This window comes from Somniosus microcephalus, chromosome 14, assembly GCF_052327205.1.
Source record: "Somniosus microcephalus isolate GS21.2 chromosome 14, FLI_Smic_1.0, whole genome shotgun sequence".
NCBI lineage: Eukaryota > Metazoa > Chordata > Chondrichthyes > Squaliformes > Somniosidae > Somniosus > Somniosus microcephalus.
In genome coordinates this window covers 129,300,576-129,323,539 of record NC_141000.1, presented here as the reverse complement: position 1 = coordinate 129,323,539, position 22,964 = coordinate 129,300,576, and the positions used below count along the sequence as shown (strand labels likewise).

Sequence of the window (22,964 nt, the reverse complement as noted above, 5' to 3'; positions counted from 1 at the left end):
AGATAAGGCGACCAAAACTGCACACAATACTCAAGGTGTGGTCTCACCAAGGCCCTGTACAACTGCAGCAAGACATCCTTGTTCCTGTACTCGAACCCTCTCGCTACGAAGGCCAACATACCATTTGCCTCCTTAACCGCCTGCTGCACCTGCATGCTTACCTTCAGCGACTGGTGCACAAGGACACCCAGGTCTCGTTGCACTTCCCCTTCTCCCAATCTATTGCCATTCATCTAATCTGCCTTCCTGTTTTTGACACCAAAGTGGATAACCTCGCATTTATCCACGTTATATTGCATCTGCCATGCTTCTGCCCAATCACCCAACCTGTCCAAATCATCCTGGAGTTTCTCGGCATCCTCCTCACAGCACACACGCCCATCCAGCTTTGTGTTGTCTGCAAACTTGGAGATATTACATCTAGTCCCCTCGTCTAGATCATTAATATATATTGTGAACAGCTGGGGTCCTAGGACCGATCCTTGCGGCACCCCACTAGTCACTGCCTGCCACTCTGAAAAAGACCTGTTTATTCCAACTCTTTGCTTCCTGTCTGCCAACCAGTTCTCTATCCAGGTCAGTACCTTACCCCCAATCCCATGTGCTTTAACTTTACACGCTAATCTCTTATGCGTTACAGTTTGGGTATTTGTGCACCCATCGGGATAGTTTCATAATAGTGCAGTGGTGTTTGCGGTCGGCTAAGGTATCCAAATCCTGCCAAGCTGACTTCATCGTATAGAAAGAAAGAACTCACATTTATACAGCACCTTTCAGGATCTCAGGATGTCCCGAGGTGCTTTACATAGCATTACATGGAATTTACGGCACGGAATCAGGACACTTGGCCCAACTGGTCTATACGGCCGTTTATGCTTCACATGAGCCTCCTCCCACCCCTCATCATCGAACTCTATCAGAAAGAAAGAAACTGGCATTTCTGTAGCGCCTTTCATGACCTTCGGATGTTCCAAAGCGCTTTACAGTCACTGAAGTACTTTTGAAGTGTAGTCACTGTTGTAATATAGGAAATATGGCATCCAATTTGTGCACAGCATGCTCCCACAAGCAGCAAGGTGATAATGACCAAATCATCTGCTTTAGTGGTGCTGGTTGAGAGATAAATATTGGCCCAGGACACCGGGGAGAACTCCCTCTACTCCTCTTCGAAATAGTGCCATGGAATCTTTTACGTCCACTTGAGAAAGCAGATGGGGCCTCGGTTTAACATCTCACCCGAAAGACAGCAGCTCGGACAATGCAGCACTCCCTCAGTACGGCGCTGGAGTCTCAGCCTGGTGGGTAGGGGACCTATCCCAAGGCTCTAGCTTTGTCAGATCCCACCAGAGGTTGAGGATTGTAAATTTATCTGTTTTCTTCTCCCTGTCTGCCAAGTCTTCCTTCCCTCCCCCCAATGACCTGATATAGATTGGAGAATCGTGGGTCCTAGCCTGGGTCCTTCACTTTGTGGTGCAGTGCAGCGACACACTAACAACAAAAACAATAACTTGCATTTATATAGCACCTTTAACGTAGTAAACCATTCCAAGGTGCTTCACACTAGCATTATCAGACAAAACATTCTGCACTTCAGTACTCCCTCGATACTGTGCATTGATCTCACTGGCATTTCAGGACTGGACAGCGTGTCGCTATTTTCGTTTCTCAGTTTAATTAAAAAAATCCTGCAGGTTTGTTTGATCCCCAATGTCTTACCTAAATTGCTAAGGGCCTCATTAATCTGAACAGCTGCAATTTCCTCTATTTCGAAGAAGAAATACTGGTTCTTTTTTCGTTTGGGAATTCAATTTGTCTGGAATCTTGTTAATTTAAGTGATTCTCTGTAGACATAAATGAAGGGATGTTTGCATCTGTCAGGCACACGTTTGTTTTCCTGCTGATCAGTTCATGAGTAACCTGGCAAACTGTTTGAGTTTGTGCGATCATTGCTAATTGTCTGTCCAGATGTGATCTGTTTTCAAAACCTTCACTTCAAAGGAATTAAAAGGTTAAAATCTGAGTTCGACAGTGCACTTCTGAGTTCTGATAGACAGTGAAGCGAAGGACTCCATGATAGGCTAACCTTGTGCACACCAGACATCACAATCAAGCAACTTTTAACTAGCACTGAAAGTGGCATGCAAAAATGAAACATTGGATTCACTTTTGGTAGTAAAAAAGATTTGTTTTTCTAAGGGAAAAGGCTAGTTTACATAATAAGAACATAATAAATAGGCGCAGGAGTCGGCCATTCGGCCCTTCGAGCCTGCTCCGCCATTCAATAAGATCATGGCTGATCTTCTGCCTCAACTCCATTCACCGGCCCTATCTCCATATCCCTTGATGCCCTTACTAGTCAGAAATCTATCGACTTCTGTTTTGAATATGCCCAATGACTGAGCCTCCACAGCCCTCTGGGGTAGAGAATTCCAAAGATTCACCACCCTCTGAGTGAAGAAATTTCTTCTCATCTCAGTCCTGAGTGGCCTACCCTTTATCCTGAGGCTGTGGCCCCTGGTTCTAGACTCCCCAGCCAAGGGAAACAGCCTCTCAGCATTCACCCTATCAAGCCCTGTAATAATTTTGTATGCTTCAATGAGATCCCCTCTCATTCTTCTGAATTCAAGAGAATACAAGCCTAGTTTACTCAATCACTTCTCAAACGACAGTTCCGCCATCCCAGGAATCGATCTCGTGAACTTTCATTGCACTCACTCTATGGCAAGTATATCCTTCCTTAGGTAAGGAGACCAACATTGTACACAGTACTCCAGGTGTGGTCTCACCCAAGGCCCTATATAATTGGAGTAAGACTTCTTTACTCCTGTACTCAAATCCTCTTGCAATGAAGGCCAGCATACCATTTGCCTTCCTAATGGCCTACTGCACCGGCACATTCACTTTCAGTGACTCATGTACAAGGACACCCAGGTCCCTTTGAGCATCTGTATTCCCCAATCTTTCATCATTTAGGAAATACTCTGCCTTTCTGTTTTTTCTACCAAAGTGGATAACTTCACATTTATCCACATTATATTCCATCTGCCATGTTCTCACTCACTCACTGAACCTGTCGAGATCCCCTTGAAGCCTCGTCACATCCTCTTCACAACTGACACTGCCACCTAGCTTTGTATCATCAGCAAATTTGGAAATGTTACATTCAGTTCCCTCATCCAAATCATTGATATAGATTGTGAATAGCTGGGGCCCAAGCACCGATCTTTGCGGTACCCCACTAGTCACAGCCTGCCATCCTGAAAAAGACCCGTTTACCCCTACTCTTTGTTTTCTGTCTGTTAACCAATTTTCAACCCATGCTGGTATATTACCCCCAATTCCATGTGCCCAATTTTGTTCACCAACCTCTTATGTGGGACCTTATCGAAGGCCTTCTGAAAATCCAGATACACCATATCTACCGGTTCCCCTTTGTCTACTCTGCTAGTTACATCCTCAAAGAACTCCAATAGGTTTGTCAAACAGGATTTCCCTTTCATAAATCCATGTTGACTCTGCCCAATCTTACTATTAGTTTCTAAGTGCCCAGTTATTGCATCCTTTGTAATAGATTCCAGCATTTTCCCAACTACTGATGCGAAGCTAACAGGTCTGTAGTTCCCCATTTTCTCTCTCCCTCCTTTCTTAAATAGCGGGGTTACATTTGCTATCCTCCAATCTGCAGGAACCGTTCCAGAATCTATAGAATTTTGGAAGATGACAACCAATGCGTCCACTATCCCAATGGCCACCTCTTTCAAAACCCTAGGATGTAGGTCACCTGGTCCTTGGGATTAGTCGACTTTTAGCCCCATTAATTTTGCTGGTACTGTTTTTTTACGAATAATAATTTTTTTAAGTTCCTCATTCTCGTCACACCCTTGGTTTTCTCATATTTCCTCCGTGATGACAGAAACAAAGTATTTATTTAATTTCTCTGCCATTTCCTCATTCCCCATTATAAATTCTCCCGTCTCTGACTGTAAAGGACCTACATTTACCTTCGCCAGTCTTTTCCTTTTCACATACCTATAGAAGCTTTTACAATCTGTTTTTATATTTTTCGCTAGTTTGTGCTCATATTCCATTTTCCCTTTCTTTATCAATTTCTTGGTCCCCCTTTGCTGATTTCTAAAAAGATCCCAATCCTCAGGCTGACTGCTTTTTCTGGTAACTTTATAAGCTTCCTCCTTTGACTTAATACTAGCTTTAATTTCTTTTGTTAGCCATGGTTGGATCACTTTTCCTTTTGGGTTTTTATGCCCTAGAGGAATATACGTTTGTTGCAAATTATGCATTATTTCCTTGAATGTTAGCCATTGTATGTCCACCTTCATACCTTTTAGTGTAGTCTCCCAATCTACCATGGCCATCTTGTCCCTCAAACCCTTGTAGTTTCCTTTGTTTAGATTGAAGACCTTAGCTTCAGATTGGACTACATCACCCTCAAATTTAATGTAAACTTCAATCATATTATGGTCACTTGTCCCTAAAGGCCCCTTTACCACAAGATTATTGATTAGCCCTTTCTCATTACACAGTGCCAGATCCAGAATAGCCTGTTCCCTGGTTGGTTCCTCCACATACTGATCCAGGAAACCATCTCGCATGCATTCCAAGAATTCGTCCTCCACACCATTAGTGGTAATTTGATTTGCCCGGTCAATATGTAGATTGAAGTCCCCCTTGATTACCGTATTGCCCTTGCTACATGCACTTCTAATTTCTTGATTGATACTGTGTTCTACATTACCACTACTGTTTGGTGGCCTATACACAACTCCCACCAATGTTTTGCGCCCTTTGCTGTTTCTTAGCTTCACCCAAACTGATTCCAGTTCTACATCACGATCTGCCAAGCCAAGATCTTATATCTCTACCGTACCGATCTCATCCCTTATTAACAGTGCTACGCCGCCTCCTTTTCCTTTTTGTCTGTCCTTCCTAAATGTTGAGTACCCTGGAACATTCAGTTCCCAGCTTTGGTTACCCTGCAACCATGTCTCTGTAATGGTAATTACATCATAGCCATTTACAGTACTTCTATTTGTGCCATTAATTCATCCATGTTGCGAGTGCTACGTGCATTTAGATAAAGTGCCTTCAACTTTGCCTGTTTAATATTTTTCTGCACTTTGACCCTCTTTACTGTTGGCCTTTGTCCCTGCTCCCTACTAGTTTTGCTGACTATGTTTCTAACTTGCACTTCCAGCTTTGTTTCTCTCCATTCTGGACCCACACTTAGGTTCCCAGCCCCCTGACAAACTAGTTTAAATCCTTCCCATTTGTGACCATTGTTTTTTTATGAAGCTTAATTAACGCATTACTTGAACTTGTTTTATTTTTATGCTATTATTATGCATTTATAACCTTGTACTAACTATGTCAGCCGTCGCCCAGTTGGAAGCACACTCTCCTCGGAGTCAGAAGGTCGTGGTTTCAAGTCCCACTCCAGAGACTTGAGCCCATAATTTAGGCTGGCGGTCAGTGAGGGAGTGCTGCACTGTCGGAGGTGCCGTCTTTGGGGTGAGATGTTAAACAGAGACCCCTTCTGCCCACTCAGGTGAAGTAAAAGATCCCTTGGCACTATTCGAAGACGAGCACGGGAGTTCTTCCTGGGGTCATGGCCAGTATTTATCCCACAACTAACATCACAAACAGATTATCTGGTCATGTATTTCATGACTTGGGATGACAATTGGTAGGAGTTGCCTGGTGGCTGCGTGTGAGAACTCTTCATATCCAGGATTCAGTATCTGCCGTGATGGTGTTGCTGTGCTGTAAGTAGATGGAGCTGAAACGTTGCGTCTGTAACCTTGGTGTGACCATAATAGGGTGCGTGTCCAAACCCAGGGTCAGGAGGTCTGGGGTAATGCACATGCATGTTCCACAATGAGTGGTGCTCCTCACCTTGCTGCTTGTGAGCAGCTCCTGGTACCAGTCGCTTCCCCCAGGATCGGGTCCCCCCGCCCCGCTGCCCCTGGATCCCCCTCGCCCCGCCGCAGGCTGGTCTTCCCCCCCCCCCCCCCCCCCCCCCCAACCGGCCCCGCCGCAGGCTGGTCCCCCCCCACGCCCCGCCGCAGGCTGGTCCCCCCCCCCCCCCCCCCACCCCGCCGCAGGCTGGTCCCCCCCCCCCCCCCCACCCCGCCGCAGGCTGGTCCCTCCCCCCCCCCCCCCCACCCCGCCGCAGGCTGGTCCCTCCCCCCCCCCCCCCCCCACCCCGCCGCAGGCTGGTCTTCCCCCCCCCCCCCCCCCCCAACCGGCCCCGCCGCAGGCTGGTCCCCCCCCACGCCCCGCCGCAGGCTGGTCCCCCCCCCCCCCCACCCCGCCGCAGGCTGGTCCCCCCCCCCCCCCCCCACCCCGCCGCAGGCTGGTCCCTCCCCCCCCCCCCCACCCCGCCGCAGGCTGGTCCCTCCCCCCCCCCCCCCCACCCCGCCGCAGGCTGGTCCCCCCCCCCCCCCCACCCCGCCGCAGGCTGGTCCCTCCCCCCCCCCCCCCCACCGGCCCCGCCGCAGGCTGGTCCCCCCCCCCCCCCCCCCCACCCCGCCGCAGGCTGGTCCCTCCCCCCCCCCCCCCCACCGGCCCCGCCGCAGGCTGGTCCCCCCCCCCCCCCCCCCCCACCCCGCCGCAGGCTGGTCCCCCCCCCCCCCCCCCCGCCCCGCCGCAGGCTGGTCTCCCCTCCCCCCGCCGCAGGCTGGTCCCCCCCCCCCCCCCCCCACCCCGCCGCAGGCTGGTCCCTACCCCCCCCGCCCCACAACATTTCCGATTTGCTGCTTCTCCCACCTTTAAAAAGCTTTTATTGTACTGATGCTTCTGGTCCTAACTGCCTGCATTTGTGCTGCCTTCATTCTGTGAAGCGCCTGCGATGTTTACTGTTTGAAAGTGCAATATAAATCCAAGTTGTTAAATGTGTTTTTCATTTTCCGGTATAATATATTGGTACCAATATTCTAAATAGCGCATTAACAGCACTGCTGTGTGTAATTCCCCATCATACATTACCACAACCCACTGCATTTCTGTCACTTGTTCAACCTTTTAAAATCCATGCCATCTTGCTCTAATGTGCTTTGTGCACGGGCATGTTCTGGAGTCGATCTTTATTTGAGTTTAAACAGCATTTAAAAAAATTCTGCCGTTTAAGTAAGCACCCTTAAAGATTGATCAGTAATGTGCTTGTCCTTGAAACTGGCTTTTTTCAATTATAGCTGTACTCTAGCTATTTCATTATTGCTTAAGTACTGTAAAGATTTTCTTCAGCTGCAAGCTACACCACTGCTGCAATAATATTGCTGCAAAAATATTTTCACCTGTAATTGTGCTGTATGTGGCTTTCAGATTTGTAGTCGGACTTTAATCATGTACAGTACACAACAGTGGTTGAAGTAAATTAATTTCCTGCTTTTTCTGATATGACAGTTTATTGTTATATTAACCAGAGATGGGATTTTTATATACCAGTATATCGCCCTTTGCATCGCTGTTGGGGGTGGTTCTAACCTGAAGCTCATCCAGAACTCGGTTGCCCATAGCCTAACTCGCACCAAGTCCCGTCACCCATCACCCCATGCCTCGCTGACCTACATTGGCTCCCAGTTCACCAACGCATCAAATTTTAAATTCTCATGTTCAAATCATCCGTGGCCTCGCCCCCCCGCCCCCCTCCCCCCCTCCTGTCTCTCTAATCTCCTCCAGCCCTGCAACCCTTTGAGATCGCTGCACTCCTCCAATTCTGGCCTCTTGCGCATCCCTGATTTCCATCGCTCCGCCATCTACGGCCTTGCCTTCAGCTGCCTGGACCCTAAGCTCTGGAATTCCCTCCCGAAACCCTCTGTGCCTCTCTACCTCTCCTCCTTTAAGACCTTCCTTAAAACCCACCTCTTTGATCAAGCTTTTCGTCACCTGTGCTGATATTTCTCTCTGACTCGGTGCCAATTTTCTATTTACGCTCCTGTGAAGCACCTTGGGACGTTTTACTATGTTAAAGGCGCTATATAAATGCAAGTTGTTGCAGTTGGTTTTCTGTTGGGAATTCGGGTAATTGTGTATTTTCGATTGAATTCTTCGGTCTTTGCTTATGGAGAAAAATAAATAAATTTTGGTTTGCAGCATTTTGTTGTATTTGTGTACTTTTATATTGATTAGTGCAGTCTACTCTTAATTCAAATGATCTGATTCCTTTTTTAGCTCTCTTTTTCTGTTATTTATGTTGCTTATTTCAAACTACTGAACAATTTAATTATTTTCAAAGCAAAAGCACCGCTTTGAATTATTGGCAGTCGACAGCGACCAGCACTTAGCACCAGGGCTGCTGCTAATCACACTGATCAGTGCAGAGGAGGGATATCGCTCGGCATTCTGTTAATTGTTCTCACCAATGACTGGATGTGGTCTATGTTGAATCTACTGTTACTCTCCGATCTCTTCCAGCTTTCTCCCTATATCATAGAAACATAGAATGATGCAGCGCAGAAGGAGGCCATTCGGCCCATCGTGCCTGTGCCGGCTCTTTGAAAGAGCTCTCCAATTAGTCCCACTCCCCCTGCTCTTTCCCCATGGCCCTGTAAATGTTTCCCCTTCAAGTATAATTTACTTCTGTACTTCACCATCAGGACTTTGCTGTAGCCTCAGGCTTTTAACTCTTGTATTTCTTTAGAATCACAGAATCACACTGCCCAGAAGGAGGCCATTTGGCCCATCCTGTCTTCTGTAGTTCTAGCAGATGTCTGGTGTCATTGCTCATAGTGAGTCATAGAATCATAGATGTTTACGGCATAGTAGGAGGCTATTCGGCCCATCTAGTCTGTGCTGGCCGAAAAAGAGCTCTCCAGCCTAATCCCACTTTCCCGCTCTTGGTCCGTAGCCCTGTGGGTTACGGCACTTCAAGTACTTTTTAAATGTGATGAGGGTTTCTGCCTCTACCACCCTTTCAGGCAGTGAGTTCCAGACCCCCACCACCCTCTAGGTGAAAAGAATTCTCCTCAACTCCCCTCTAATCCTTCTACCAATTACTTTCAATCTATGCCCCCTGGTTATTGACCTCTCCGCTAAGGGAAATAGGTCCTTCTATCCATTCTATCTAGGCCCCTCATAATTTTATACACCTCAATCAAGTCTCCCCCTTATCCTCCTCTGTTCCCAGACTATCCAATCTTTTCTCGTAGCTAAAATTCTCCAGTCCTGGCAACACCCTTGTAAATCTCCTCTGTTCCCCTTCTAGTGCAAGCGCATCTTTCCTGTCATGATGTGACCAGAACTGTACGCAGTGCTCTAGCTGTGGCCTAACTCGTGTTTTATGCAGTTCTAGCATAACTTCCTTGCTCTTATAATCTATACCTTGGCTAATAAAGGATTATTCTTAACCACTTTATCTACCTATCCTGCTACCTTCAGGGATTTGTGGACATGCACTCCAAGGTCCCTCTGTTCCTCTACATTTCTCAGAATCCTACCATTTATTGTGTATGCCTTTGCCTTGTTAGCCCTCCTCAAATACATTACTACACTTCTCCAGACTGAATTCCATTTGCCACTTGTCTGCCCACCTGACCAGTCCATTGATATCTTCCTACAATCTGCAGCTTTCTTCCTCACGAGCAACCGCATGGCCAATTTTTGTATCATCTGCCCCCTACATGTAAGTCTAAATTATTGACATATACCACAAAAAGCAAGGTACCCAATACTGAGCCCTGCGGAACCCCACTGGAAACAGCCTTCCAGTCACTAAAACACCTGTTGACCATTACTCTTTGATTCCTGCCACTGAGCCAATTTTGGATCCAACTTGCCACTTTCCCTTGGATTCCATGGGCTTTTACTTTTCTGACCAGTCTGCCATGTAGGACCTTGTCAAAATCCATGTAGACTACATCAGACGCGCAACCCTCATCGACCCTCCTCATTACCTCCTCAAAAAATTCAATCAAGTTAGTTAGACACGAGCTTCCCTTAATAAATCTGTGCTGACTGTCCTTGATGAATTCATGATTTTTTAAATGACGATTAATACCAACCCTCAGAATTTTTTTCCAAATTTGCCCACCACTGAAGTTAGGCTGACTAGCCTGTAATTACTCGGTCTGTTCCTTTCACCATTTTTAAGCATCGGTACAACATTAGCCGTCCTTCAGTCTCTGGCACCACGACTGCAGCCAGAGAGGATTGGAAAATGATGGTCAGAGCCTCTGCTGTTTCCTCCCTCACTTCTCTTAACAGCCTGGGATACATTTCATCTGGGCCTGGTGATTTATCTACTTTCAAAGATGCTAAACCCCTTAATATTTTCTCTCTCACTATGTTTATGTCACTTAATATTTCACACTCCTCCTCCTTAACTACAATGTCTGCATTGTCCCTCTCTTTTGTGAAGACAGACGCAAAGTATTCATTAAGAACCATATCCACGTCTTCCGCCTCCGCACACAAGCTTCCTTTTTGGTCTCTAATAGGCGCTACTCTTTCCTTAGTTATCCTCTTGCTCTTTATGTACAGTATTTATAAAACATCTTTGGGTTTCCCTTGATTTTCCTTGCCAATATTTCTCCTGCCCTCTCTTTGCACTCCTAACTTCCTTTTTAATTTCACCCCTGCACTTTCTATACGCCTCTAGGCTTTCTGCAGTCAGAGGATTTGCTGTTTTATAACCACTGATTGCAATTACTGAACAAGACAAATTCAATGTTTATAAATCTAAAAGCTCTTGCATGAATTTTGAAATTAGAGGCAGGCCGTTCAGGAGTGAATTGAGTAAGCACTTCTTCGCACAAAGGGTAATCGAAATCTGCAACTCTCGCTCCCAAAACCGCTGTGAATGCTGGGGGTCAGTTGCAGTTTTGAAGACTGAGAGCGATAGACTTTTGTTGGGTAAGGGATGAAGGGATATGGAGCAAAGGTGGGTAAATGGAGTTGAGGTACAGATCAACCATGACCTAACTGAATGGCGAAACAGGCTCGAGTGGTTAAATGGTGGTCTAATGTTCCTATTAAATGGTATTCTGAGTTTCAGTTTCAGAACTCGATCCATTATTCTGTGAACCTTGTGATTTTTTTATATTTAATTTTTATCCCGTATAATTTTTTAAAGCGGAGAAAACACAGTAAGGTGATGCGGAAGATGAACCAGTTGCAGTTTGATATCTGGCAATTAGCAGTACTGAGGAGGGAGAGTGGGTTTAACTCCACTGGAGATGATCCTGGGCTTTGGTGGCACTGGGAATGGTTCACTGGTGTCTAATTTTCTTCATTCTGAGTATAAGGGCGTCGCTGGCATTTATTGCTCATCCCTAGTTGCCCCTTGAGAAAAAGATGTTGAGTTGCCGCCTTGAACCGCTGCAGTCTGTGTGGTGAAGGTTCTCCCACGGTGCTGTTCGGGAGGGATTCCAGGATTTTGACCCAGCGATGAAGGAATGGCGATATATATCCAAATCGGATGTTGCGTGACATAGAGGGGAACTTGGAGGTGGTGGTGTTCCCATGTGCCTGTTGCCTTTGTCCTTCTAGCTGGTGGAGATCGTGGGTTTGGGAGGACCATTTGTGTCTGATTACACTTGTGTGACACTGTTTTTACACTTGTTTAACACCAGTAGTGGAGCTGAAATGCTTCCATACCCTTTTAATACTACATACGGTTTATACTGTCAGCTTTGATTGTACGGAGGGGACACGTACTCACAAACTGGGTGCACAAGAATCAAACTACACAGGAGCCACAGAATGGCTGAGAAATTCTTCGCATCTAAAGTTTGAAACAGCAGTATGTGTCAAAAAGAAAGACATACATTTCTATAGCGCCTTTCAAGTAATTAGGAAAGGAAATGGTATGTTAGCCTTTATTACAAAGGAATTGGATTATAAGAGTGAAGAAGTCTTACTATAATCATATAGGGCCCTGGTGAGACCACACCTGGAGTACTGTGTACAGTTTTGGTCTCCTTACCTAAAGAAGGATATACTTGCCTCCAAGGGAGTCCATCGAAGGTTCACTCGACTGATTCCTCGGATGAGGGGATTGTCCTATGAGGAGAGCTTGTGTAGACCAGGCCTATATTCCCTAAAGTTTAGAAGAATGAGAGTTGATCTCATTGAAACACACAAGATTTTTCAGGGGATTGACAGGGTTGATGCAGGGAGGGTGTTTCCCCTGGCTGGGGAGTCTAGAACCAGGGGTCACAGGCTCAGAATAAGGGGTCGGCCATTTAGGACTGAGATGAGGAGAAATTTCTTCACTCAGAGGGCGGTGAATCTTTGGAATTCTCTACCCCAGAGGGCTGTGGAGGCTCAGTCGTTGAGTATATTCAAGGCAGAGAGCGATAGATTGTTGGACACTAAGGGAATCGAGGGATATGGGGATAGTGCAGGAAGGTGGAGTTGAGGTAGAAGATCAGCCATGATCTCATTGAACGGTGGAGCAGGCTCGAAGGGCCGAGTGACCGACCTTCTCCTATTTCTTTTGTTCCCATGTTCACAACCTCAGGATGTCCCAAAGTGCGATACAGCCAATGAAGCACTTTGGAAGTGAAGTCACCGTTGTAATGTGGCAAAAGCAGCAGCCAATTTGTGGACCGCAAGATCTCTCCAAGCCGGCGCCGCTGACAGTGCAGCGCTCCCTCAGCACTGCACTGGAGTGCCAGCTGAGATTTTGAGCTTGGGCCTCTGGAGTGGGGCTCGAACCCACGACCATCTGATTCGGAGGCAAGAGTGCTACCCACTGAGCCATGGCTGACACTTGCAAGAAAAATTGCAAGAACATTGTAAGAAAATGACTGACTTTGGGAGATGGCAGGACTTGGCTTTAATACGGCAGCAGCTGAGTATCCGAGTGCAAACAGGTTCATTTTAGTTTCACACGTTAGCATTGCACTCCCTGCCGTGAGTCACCATCCCAGCGTTCAATCTTTATTTTGCCAGCGCTGCCATCAATCTTCTTTCTGATTAATTTTTTGCTGATGGAGAGCACATTGTACCGGAACTGGTGCTGTGAGCCAGGGGTGGGGGAGGTTGGATGGAGTCCTGAGGGACGAGATTGAATCTGGAGTACTCCAAGCAACACTATCTGTCAAAAAAAAAATTAAAAGCAGGACAGTGTGTGTGTGAGAACGGTTGCTTTGCAGCAGCATGGGTTGAGAGTTTCAGCATCATTGGTGGCTGTCACTCGAAGTTAGCTGCGCCTGGTGTAATGTGTTTTCAGTCCTGCACGTGCGTTCACCACAAGAGAGTAAATCCCTTTGGTGATCATTTTGTTGGCGACTTGGTGGGGAGGGGGGTTCCCCGAGTCACTGGAATGATTGACTGGAACTTTTTGTGCAGGCCTGCCTTTATGTTGCAGGTATTTTCCCCCAAGGTTTTTTCCTCCTTTCTCCCTTTCTTGAAGGGACTGATTCCTTTCAGTGTTACAATTTCCAGGCACTGATTGCCTCCCCTCACTCACCCAACCCACTGCACTTTGCCATTCTTCATGTGCAAGCCTGGCGCCTGAGTGTTGGTGAGCTATTCAACCATGACGATATCACGAGCCCAAACCTGACATCCGCAACGTTCCAGGTTAAAAAAAAAAAGACTCCTCACCTCCCGTTAATTATCCTGTGCCATTCTATCTATTGTCCTTTGCCATAATTTGCTCAAAGTCTTACTTTATTTCCTTTTCTTTCCCCCTCCATCCCAAAGGTATACTCAATTTATGAGTTTGGCAAAAAATATCCAAGAGAATGAAGGAAATCTCGACAAGTTTTCTCGTGGCTACGAATCCTTTGGTATCAACCAACAGGCTGACGGTGGAATTTATTGCAAGGAATGGGCCCCAGGGGCAGAATCTGTGTCTCTCGTTGGAGAATTCAGTAAGTATTGACTCTCCATGCAAACCTGATATTAGTTGATCAGAATGATGCAATATTCTTACAAAAGGCAAAATACTGTGGATGCTGGAAATCTGAGAGATAAACAGAAGCTGCTGGAAATACTCCGTATTCTTCCTCGATGGACGTGCGGCTTCTTAGGTACAGAAGTCTTTATGCACAGTTGGTATATTTGCTTTGTTCGTGGCAAATGAAATTCATTATCGGTAAGTGGGACGTGATTGGATGTGGTGCAAAGGCGGACAGTTGGAGTTGAGATACCGATCAACCGTGATCTTATTGAAAGTCGGAGCAGGGTGGGGCGGGGGGGGGGGGGGGGCGGGTGCTGAATGGCCTGTTCCTATGACTGTTTCTGTTTATTAAAAAGAAGCAGTAATTTAACGTTGAAGTGAAGTAGGCTCATTGCTGTGGAAGAGGGATTTAGGACGTTAAGGGCAGCACCTCGGGTTGATGGCGCTGTTTTTACAAAAAAAAGGAAGTGGGATTCTAGGTTTCATAACGAGGTATAGAATGTAAAAGCCAAGAGGTAATGATGAGCCAATATAAAACCTTGAGACCTCCGAGTACTGTGTGCAGTATTGGGCTATAGAAAGAATATTGAGGCTTTAGAGAGGGTACAACGCAGATTTGCTCGGATGCTGTTCGGTATGAGGAAAGACAAATACGAAGGAAGATGTGGAAAAAATTGGGTCTTTTTTCGGTAGAACAACGCAGATTACAGGGGCCATATGATCGTGTTAAAAACTACGAAAGGGTGGGACAGGGTGGACAGAAGCAGACCGTTTCCAGTAGTCAAGGGGTCTCGAACAAGGGGCCAGAGATACAAGATTAAATGTAGGAGATTTAGAATGGAGAGCAGGAGAAACCTCTTCACACGGAGAGTTGTGAGGCTGTGGGATTCACTCCCAGGGTAGTGCTTGAGGCAGAAACTGTCAACATTCCAGATTAGATTGGAGAGGGGGATGAAGGAAAAGGATAAAGGGATTTGGGAGCAGGCTGGGCGAACGTGATTAGGACAATTGGCTCGTGTGCAGGGTAAATGCCGACACAGATTGGCTGGGCCGAATGGCCTGTTTCCAAGTTGTAACTTCGATGTATTTCTACGACTGATTTCCTTGGATATATACGAGCATACAAAAGTGACGGACAGGAAAAGACCCGCTGGTCCATCTGGCATGGCCCATATGACGATGAAAATGTTGTTTTTAATTACAGAACTGCTGATAGATTGGAGGTGTTTTGCTCTTTGAGCTGGAGATCATTTACGGCAAAACTGTTTACTTGATACCTAACTAAGGGGACAACATTCAGACTATTGGTTTAGGCACTTGTAGATGGGTATGTGGCAGCGAGTGCAATTACTTAATCGTTCCTCTCTTCCACCATCCATAAACTTGAGCTCATGCAAAACTGCTGCCCGTTTCCTAACTCGCACCAAGTCCCATTTGCTCATCACCCTCTGTGCTCGCTGGCCTACATTGGCTCCCATAACGCCTTGATTTAAAAATTTTCATCCTTGTTTTCAGATCCCTCCATGGCCTCGCCCCTTCCTATCTCTGTAACCTCCTCCAGCTCTACAACCCCTCGAGATCTGTGTTCCTCCAATTCTGGCCGCTTGCGCATCCCCCGATTTCCATCGTTCCGCCATTGGTGGCCGTGCCTTCAGCTGCCTGGGTCCTTAGCTCTGGAATTCCCTCCCTAAACCTCCCCACCTCTCTCTCTCCTCCTTTAAGATGCTCCTTAAAACCGACCTCTTTGACCAAGCTTTTGGCCACCTGTCCTAATGTCAACCTCTTTAGCTCGGTGTCCATTTTCTGCGTGATTACACTCCTGTGCAGCGCCTTTGGATGTTTCACTACGTTAAAGGTGCTATATAAATGCAAGTTGTTGTTGCTCAAGTAGGAACGTTGCATATTCCGATATAATGCTGCCTGCAGGAAGTCCTGACCCCTCATCAGATGTTAGTTGAAATTATTCCAATTTATCACCTCAGCGAGCAGATTCAAGGTACCTGACCTGCGCTAATGCAAGTGATGATGTGCACTGCTGGCCTGCATTCATTTAATAATGTAAATCTGTGAGGGGGGGGGGGGTTATTTGCCTTGACTTGTGTTGATTTTAATCTGTTGAAGAACTGATCTGAATTTGATGAATAGCACTGGTGGAATATCTCATTCTACTGAACACTTGATTACATGAGTTGGATCTATCAACCCCCTACTCCATCATTGCAAAATACTTCCCACTGTTATATTCCTATAAAAGAACTTGCGGCCAGCTTCAACTCCCTTCTCCATACCTCTCGCCTTCAGACACCTCAGAGCAGTCAATGCCTGGGCTGCCGCTTATCTCCTGCTGGTAAGTGGATGTAAAGGTTACGGCCAGTCTGATTTGCCTGCTGTATTTCAGTATTGATGCTAGGCTACAGGAGACAGTAAAGCCCTCCCCCTCTCCATTCCCATCTGATCTATTGTTTGATTAGATTTTCTTGTTGTAAGACTCTTTCCTCATTGGGACTCTTTCTCTGTTTACATTGGAACAATCGTTTTAACCGTGTTTACGTACAAATACCTCAGCTTGCATTTATAGAGCACCGTTAACATAGCAAAACATCCCAGAGTGCTTCCCAGTTGAGCCTCAGACCGCCACAGGAAGGGAATTAGGGTGGAAGGTGCAGGCAACGAGCTTGGTTTTAAGGACACTTTCTGAGGTGTGAGAGAGACGCAGCAGGGAGGAGGGGTTCCCAAAGAGAGATTTCCAGATTGTGGGGCAGAGTAGCTGAAGGATGTATGTTTGATGGGGAGTACAGCAGAATTGGAAGGGTGTAAGCAGGGATGTCAGACCAGAGAAGGTTGCAGAGATGTGCTGGAGTGGGACTTGAAGACCAGGATTTTGAAGTTGATGCACTGAGTGACAAGAGTGCCAGTGAAGGTCAGGAAGGTCTCCATATTGCAAAAAAAAGATACGGAAGCCCTGGAGAGAGTGCAACAAAGATTCAATAGGATGATACCAGAACTAAGAGGCTACAACTATCAGGATAGGTTGAACAGGCTGGGCTCTTTTCTCTAGAGAGGAGAGACCTGTAGTGTATGTACCTTTAAGAGAGAACTACTTTTACAGCTCCTGTATACTGTAGTACCGGCAGTGACCACACCTGTATATAAGCCTTGAGCATGCCTCTGTACCCCAGTCTTGAGACTACCCTACTCCAGTAAATACCTGTTGATTGTTAAGTTACAGCATCTGTGTTGTTATTGAAAAACATCATACTCTCAGAATCACGGATCTAACAAGACCCGATGGACATCTTTAAGATTGTGAAAGGGTTTGATAGGGTAGACTCAGAGAAGCTGAATAAAAACATGAGGGAGAAAAGAATAGAGGTTAGGCTGATAGGGTGGGAGGAGGCTCGTGTGGAGCATAAACACCGGCACGGACCAGTTGAGCCGAATGGCCTGTTTCTGTGCTGTACATTCTGTGTAATTGAATGTAATATGAAGCGGATGAGAATGGCTGACGATGGCTTGAAGGGAACAGGAACAGGGCATGTGAGAGAGCCATTCACAGTGCCGAAAGACTTTGGAGCAAGGAAAGGTAGCTGAGTGGGTTGGGGTTGGTTGAGGGAGCAGAGGTGGGTTTTATGGAGGAAATTACTTTACAGGGAGCTGGGGAAGGGAAGACGGTAATAGGTCAACATTGGAGCGTGGTTGGGCATGGAGGAAGAAAGGGAGGTTGGGTCAGCAAGCAGATCGTCTCAATCTTGGAACCGAGGAAAAATTGTGTCTGTTGCAATAGGTGGTATTGTCAGGTGGCAGGGCAGGTTGAGAAGGCTGTTTGAAAAGCATACGGGATCCTGGGCTTTATAAATAGAGGCATAGAGTACAAAAGCAAGGAAGTTATGCCGAACCTTTCTAAATCACTGGTTATGCCTCAACTGGAGGATTGTGTCCAATCCTGGGCACCGCACTTTAGGAAGGAAGTCCAGGCCTTCAGTTATATGGAGCGAGGTTAAGAGGAGATTTGATAGAAGTGCTATAAATAATGAATGGTTGGTTTTGATAGAATAAATAATAAGAAACTGTTTCCAGTGGCAGGAGGGTCGGTAACCAGAGGGCACAGATTTAACGTGATTGGCAAAAGAACATTTTTTTTGACGCAGCGAGTTGTTGTGATCTGGAATGCGCTGCCTGAAAGGGCGATGGAAGCAGATTCAATAGTGACTTTCAAAAGGGAATTGGATAAATACTTGAAAAGGAAACATTTGCAGGGCTGTGGGGAAAGAGCAGGGGGAGCGGGACTAATTGGAGAGCTCGTTCAAAGAGCCGGCACAGGCACGATGGGCCGAATGGCCTCCTCCTGTGCTGTAAGATTCTACGATTCGATAGCTCTTGCACAGTGAACTTTGTGCTATAATAATGATCTTGGTAATATTAACAAATTGGTAGCGACATGTGATCATGCCCCTTGTTGATAAACCATTTTGTCTCCCTGTGCCAAACTCCGTGAATTGCATGAAGTCCTCGAGCCCGTGTGGCGAAATTATTTCCTCTGTAGGCCCGACTTGGTCAAAGTGGAATGTGGCTCTTGGGGAGGGAGGTTTTGCCTCATCCCAGAATGTTCAGGGCGAAGATTATTATTCCTCTGAGAATGTATCCCAATCAACCAGCTATGTCACACATCGCAACAGAGTAAGATTCTCTCAGTCGACATAGCTGGTGGCTCTGTATCTGGCTGTTGTCCCAATAGAATCTTACAGCACAGAAGGAGGCATTTTGCAGGAGATAGCGATCCATTTAAACCCTTTTCCCCCCATACAATTTTACATTTCTTCCCCCCCCCCCAAATTTTTTATCCATTTCTCCTTTAAAAGCTGTCCTGAATTCGGTTTCCAACACTGTTTCTGATAAGGCATTCCAGATCCTAAAAACCTACAGTCCTAGAATGATATAGTGCAGAAGGAGGCTATTTGGCCCATCATGTCTATGCTAGCTCTCTGAAAGAGCTATCCAATTAGTCCCACTCTCTTTTCCCCATAGCCCTGTAAATGTTTGCTTTTCAATTTCCTTTTGAAAGTCACTATTGAATCTGCTCCCACCGCCCTTTCAGGCAGCGCGTTCCAGATCACAACAACTCGCTGCGTACATTTTCTTTCCTCATGTCGCCTCTGGTTCTTTTGCTAAACACTTTAAATCTGTGCCCTCTGGTTACCGACCCTTCTGCCCCTGGGAACAGTTTCTCCTTATTTACATCAATTCTGTCAATTTATATGTCTGCACCTTAAATGCAGCTATTTTATTAGGTGGATGCCCAAAGTTTGCCCATTTTTTTCCTTGATTTTCATTTGAACTCTTGTGACCTCTAAATCTTTACTAACAGCAAATCTATTAACAAAAGCAAAAATCGTTAGAAATCTACAGCAGGTCAGTCAGCATCGTTACTAGAATATTCATGTTTGTGATATTGCCCTTCATGTGAAAATAGAAAATGAGCAAGCATTTAGCAGTGTTGGAGAGAGAGAGAAGAAACAAAACGAAGGGGGGACGGAGAGAGAGAGAGGTACGATATGTCTCCCAGTTGTCTTTCACAGCAGTGGATGCAGCACTTGTTCATTCAGCTCCTTCCACACCATCATCATAGAAAATCACAGCACAGAAGGAGGCCATTCTGCCCATCGTGTCTGTACTGACTCTTTGAAAGAGCTGTCCAAATAGCCCCACTTCCTTGCTCGTTTCCCACAGCCCTGCAATTTTGAACACCTCTATCAAATCTCCCCTTAACTTTCTCTGCTGTAAGGAGAACAACACCAGTTGTCCTGCTGAGACTCTTCATGCAACTGAAGTCTTTCATCCCTGGTACCATTCTCCAAGGCCTTGACATCATTCCTGAAGTGTGGTGCCCAGAATTGAACACAATACTCCAGCTTTGGCCTAACCAGTGTTTTATAAAGATTTAGCATAACTTCCTTGCTTTTGTACTCTATTAATAAACCAAGGATCCCATATGTTTTTTAACTGCCATCTCAACTTGTCCAGCCACCTTCAAAGATTTGTGTACAAACACCCACAGGTCTAGGGTTGCAAAAGGGTGGAAAGTTTCCGGTAAATTTCCAGAAATTTTCCACGGGAAGTTTAGCTTGGGAATTTTGGGAATTTTGCCCAAAAAAGCACATGCTAGCATAATATTGTTTTTTTTGTATTTCTTTTTTTCCCACAGGTCCTCTCTTAAAATTACTAACAGAGATGGAATCTTAATTATTAAGGAATTTCTTAATCAATATATGTTTATCTTCTTACTTGGCTTGTTTTAATAATTACAAGTTTTGTGTGTGACTGTGAACAAATGTGTCCTGATTGGTTGGATGAATGGATGAGCGATTAGCTCCCTCTATTTGTAATATTTGCATATCGAATTGTGATTGGCCTGCAGGCATCTGTAAGACTGCTATAGTTTTTTTAAGATCCAGGTTAGGGGTCCTGAGGGAAGTCATTTTGTTTTCTGCTGATGTTGTGATGATGCAGTAAGTAAATCAGACTTTATACCAAAAAACCAGTTGCTTGTTGAACTCTGTTGTCCTTCAATTTAAAATATACAAAATAATACACTATTGGTGATGTAGCGTCGTGTGTGTACAGGTCATGCTTCCATCACATGGAGCATCAGCAAAAATGTACTCGCCCTGTTGCAATCATGCTGATCGACCGCAGTTCGACACAGAGATGAATGCCCTTTATTTCTCTGCATAGAACAATGCCACGTTTACCGTCGGATGTGTGGAAGCATTTTACCCCAGGCATTAAAGATGGAAAGACTGTGTACATGTGCAAACACTGTAGAAAGCCATATGTAAAGAATGCCACAAAGATGCAGCAGCATTTATCCAAATGCAACAACTTCACTCAAAGCTCACAGCAGTCAGCCCAGAGTTCCTCTGCTTCCATTCAAGAAGATGATGGTTCTCATTCAGCATCAGGCTCCTTATCATCAGCAACTCCTGGCCCACTTGGAAGGTTCTTTGATACAATGGATAACCATAGCCAGAAGAATGCAGATGAGTGCCTTGCTCGAGCTGTATATGCAACAGGCTCACCCCTCATGCTCACAGCCAATGTATACTGGAAGAGATTTTTCAATGTTATTTGCCCTGCATACTGTCTTCCCACCAGACATGCTTTGTCTACTTATTTGCTGGAGGCTGAGTATAACAGAGTCCAAGGAAAGCTCAAAGAAACGATAGCGATGGCAGACTGTTGCAGTTATCTCAGATGGGTGGTCAAATGTACGAGGGGAGGGCATCATAAATTACATCGTCTCCACTCCTCTCCCAGTGTTCTTCAAGAGCACAGACACGAAGGACAACAGACACACAGGCACATACATTGCTGATGAGCTGAAAGTGGTCATCAACGATTTTGGATCACAAAAGGTCTTTGCAGTAGTTACTGACAATGCTGCGAATATGAAGGCTGCTTGGGCTCAAGTGGAGGAGGCCTACCCTCATATTACGTCTATTGGGTGCGCAGCTCATGGGCTTAACCTGCTCCTCAAGGACATCATGGGCTTGAGAACCATGGAAGCACTGTACAAGAGAGCCAAGCAAGTTGTTAAGTATGTCAGGGGAAAACAGGTAGGTAGTTGCAGCAACCTACAACTCCAAGCAAATGACAAAGAACAAGAACACCACACTGAAGCTGCCCAACAACACTAGATGGGGTGGTGTTGTCATAATGTACAACAGCCTTCTGGAGGGTAAGGAGTCGCTGCAAGAAATGGCAATATCCCAGTCTGGGGATATGGAAACCACCATCGAGAAAATACTGCTGGATGATGTGTTTTGGGAGAGAGTGGTTAGCAGTCTTAAACTACTCTCACCAGTAACATCTGCAATTGCTCAGATTGAAGGAGATGACGCTGTCTTGTCGGATGTTCTCAGGCTTTTTACTGATTTTTAAAAGAACAAATCCGCTTTGCCCTACCCACATCCCTGCTGCTCAAAGCAGAGGAGAAGGCAATTGTTCAATTCATACAGACGCGTCAAGAATTTTGTGTCAAGCCGATTCATGCTGCAGCATACATGCTGGACCCAAAGCATCTTGGGAGACCAATACTTTCTGGAGAACAGATCAACAGCGCTTAGTGTGATTTCTACCCTCTCACACCATCTCAATCTGGATGTGGGCAAAGTTCTGGGAAGTCTGGCAAAGTTCTCTACCAAGCAAGGTCTTTGGAATGGGGATGGGATATGGGAATCATGCAAGCATATCAGTGCACATACCTGGTGGAAGGGACTTTGTGCATCTGAGGCCCTGTCACCTATTGCATCGGTGATACTCCAAATCCCACCTTCATCAGCGGCCTCTGAACGAAACTGGTCACTTTTTGGGAATACGCATACAAAGGTGCGTAACAGGCTGACTAACGAGAGTGGAGAAACTGGTGGCTATCCGGGCGAACCTACAACTTATTGAGCCAGATACAGAAGTGTCCACCACACAGCTAGACACTGCCACAGAGGAGGAAATGGACACGTCAGAGCCAGAGTCAGAGAATCAGGAGGAGCAATGAGGAGTAGAAGACTCAGAAGACTCATGAGTAGAAGACTCAAAGGGACAAATTACAGGCTAAATAAGCAGACGCTCTTTTTATTTTATTTTAGATGGGTCTTTTTTGTGGGGGTTCAATAAAGTTCAAAATTATAACCTAAATAAAGTTTTGAAAGCCTGTTTTTATTTGTATGGAACAGTATGTCTATTTTGACGACAAAGATAATATAAGGGTCAGAGACAAAAACCATCAGTGTGCAAAAAAACTCAATTCCCGAAAATTCCCATGGAAAGTTTCCTCTTTTAAAAATTCCCAGAATTTTGCAACCCTACACCGGTCTCTCTGTTTCTGCACCCCCCTTTAAAACTGTACCATTTAGTTTATATTGCCTCTCCTCATTCTTTGTACCAAAATGTATCACTTCATTCTTCCCAGTGTTAAATTTCGTCTGCCGTGTGTCTGTCCGTTTCATGAATCTATGTCCTCTTGAAGCCTGTTACTATCCTCCTCACTGTTTACTACTTTGCTGAGTTTTGTGTTATCTGCAAACTTTGAAATTATGCCCTGTAT

At 45.8% G+C, this 22,964-nt stretch overlaps 1 protein-coding gene across 2 annotated transcripts in view; it reads left to right on the top strand.

Moving 5' to 3' along the window:
• Positions 1-22,964, top strand: part of gbe1b (glucan (1,4-alpha-), branching enzyme 1b) — a 474,062-nt gene that overhangs the window by 32,622 nt on the left and 418,476 nt on the right. For both annotated transcript variants that reach the window (XM_086007319.1, XM_086007318.1), the window contains exon 2: positions 13,666-13,835. In XM_086007319.1, coding sequence (XP_085863445.1) covers positions 13,666-13,835 — 170 coding nt within the window. The remainder of the gene's footprint in view (positions 1-13,665; positions 13,836-22,964) is intronic.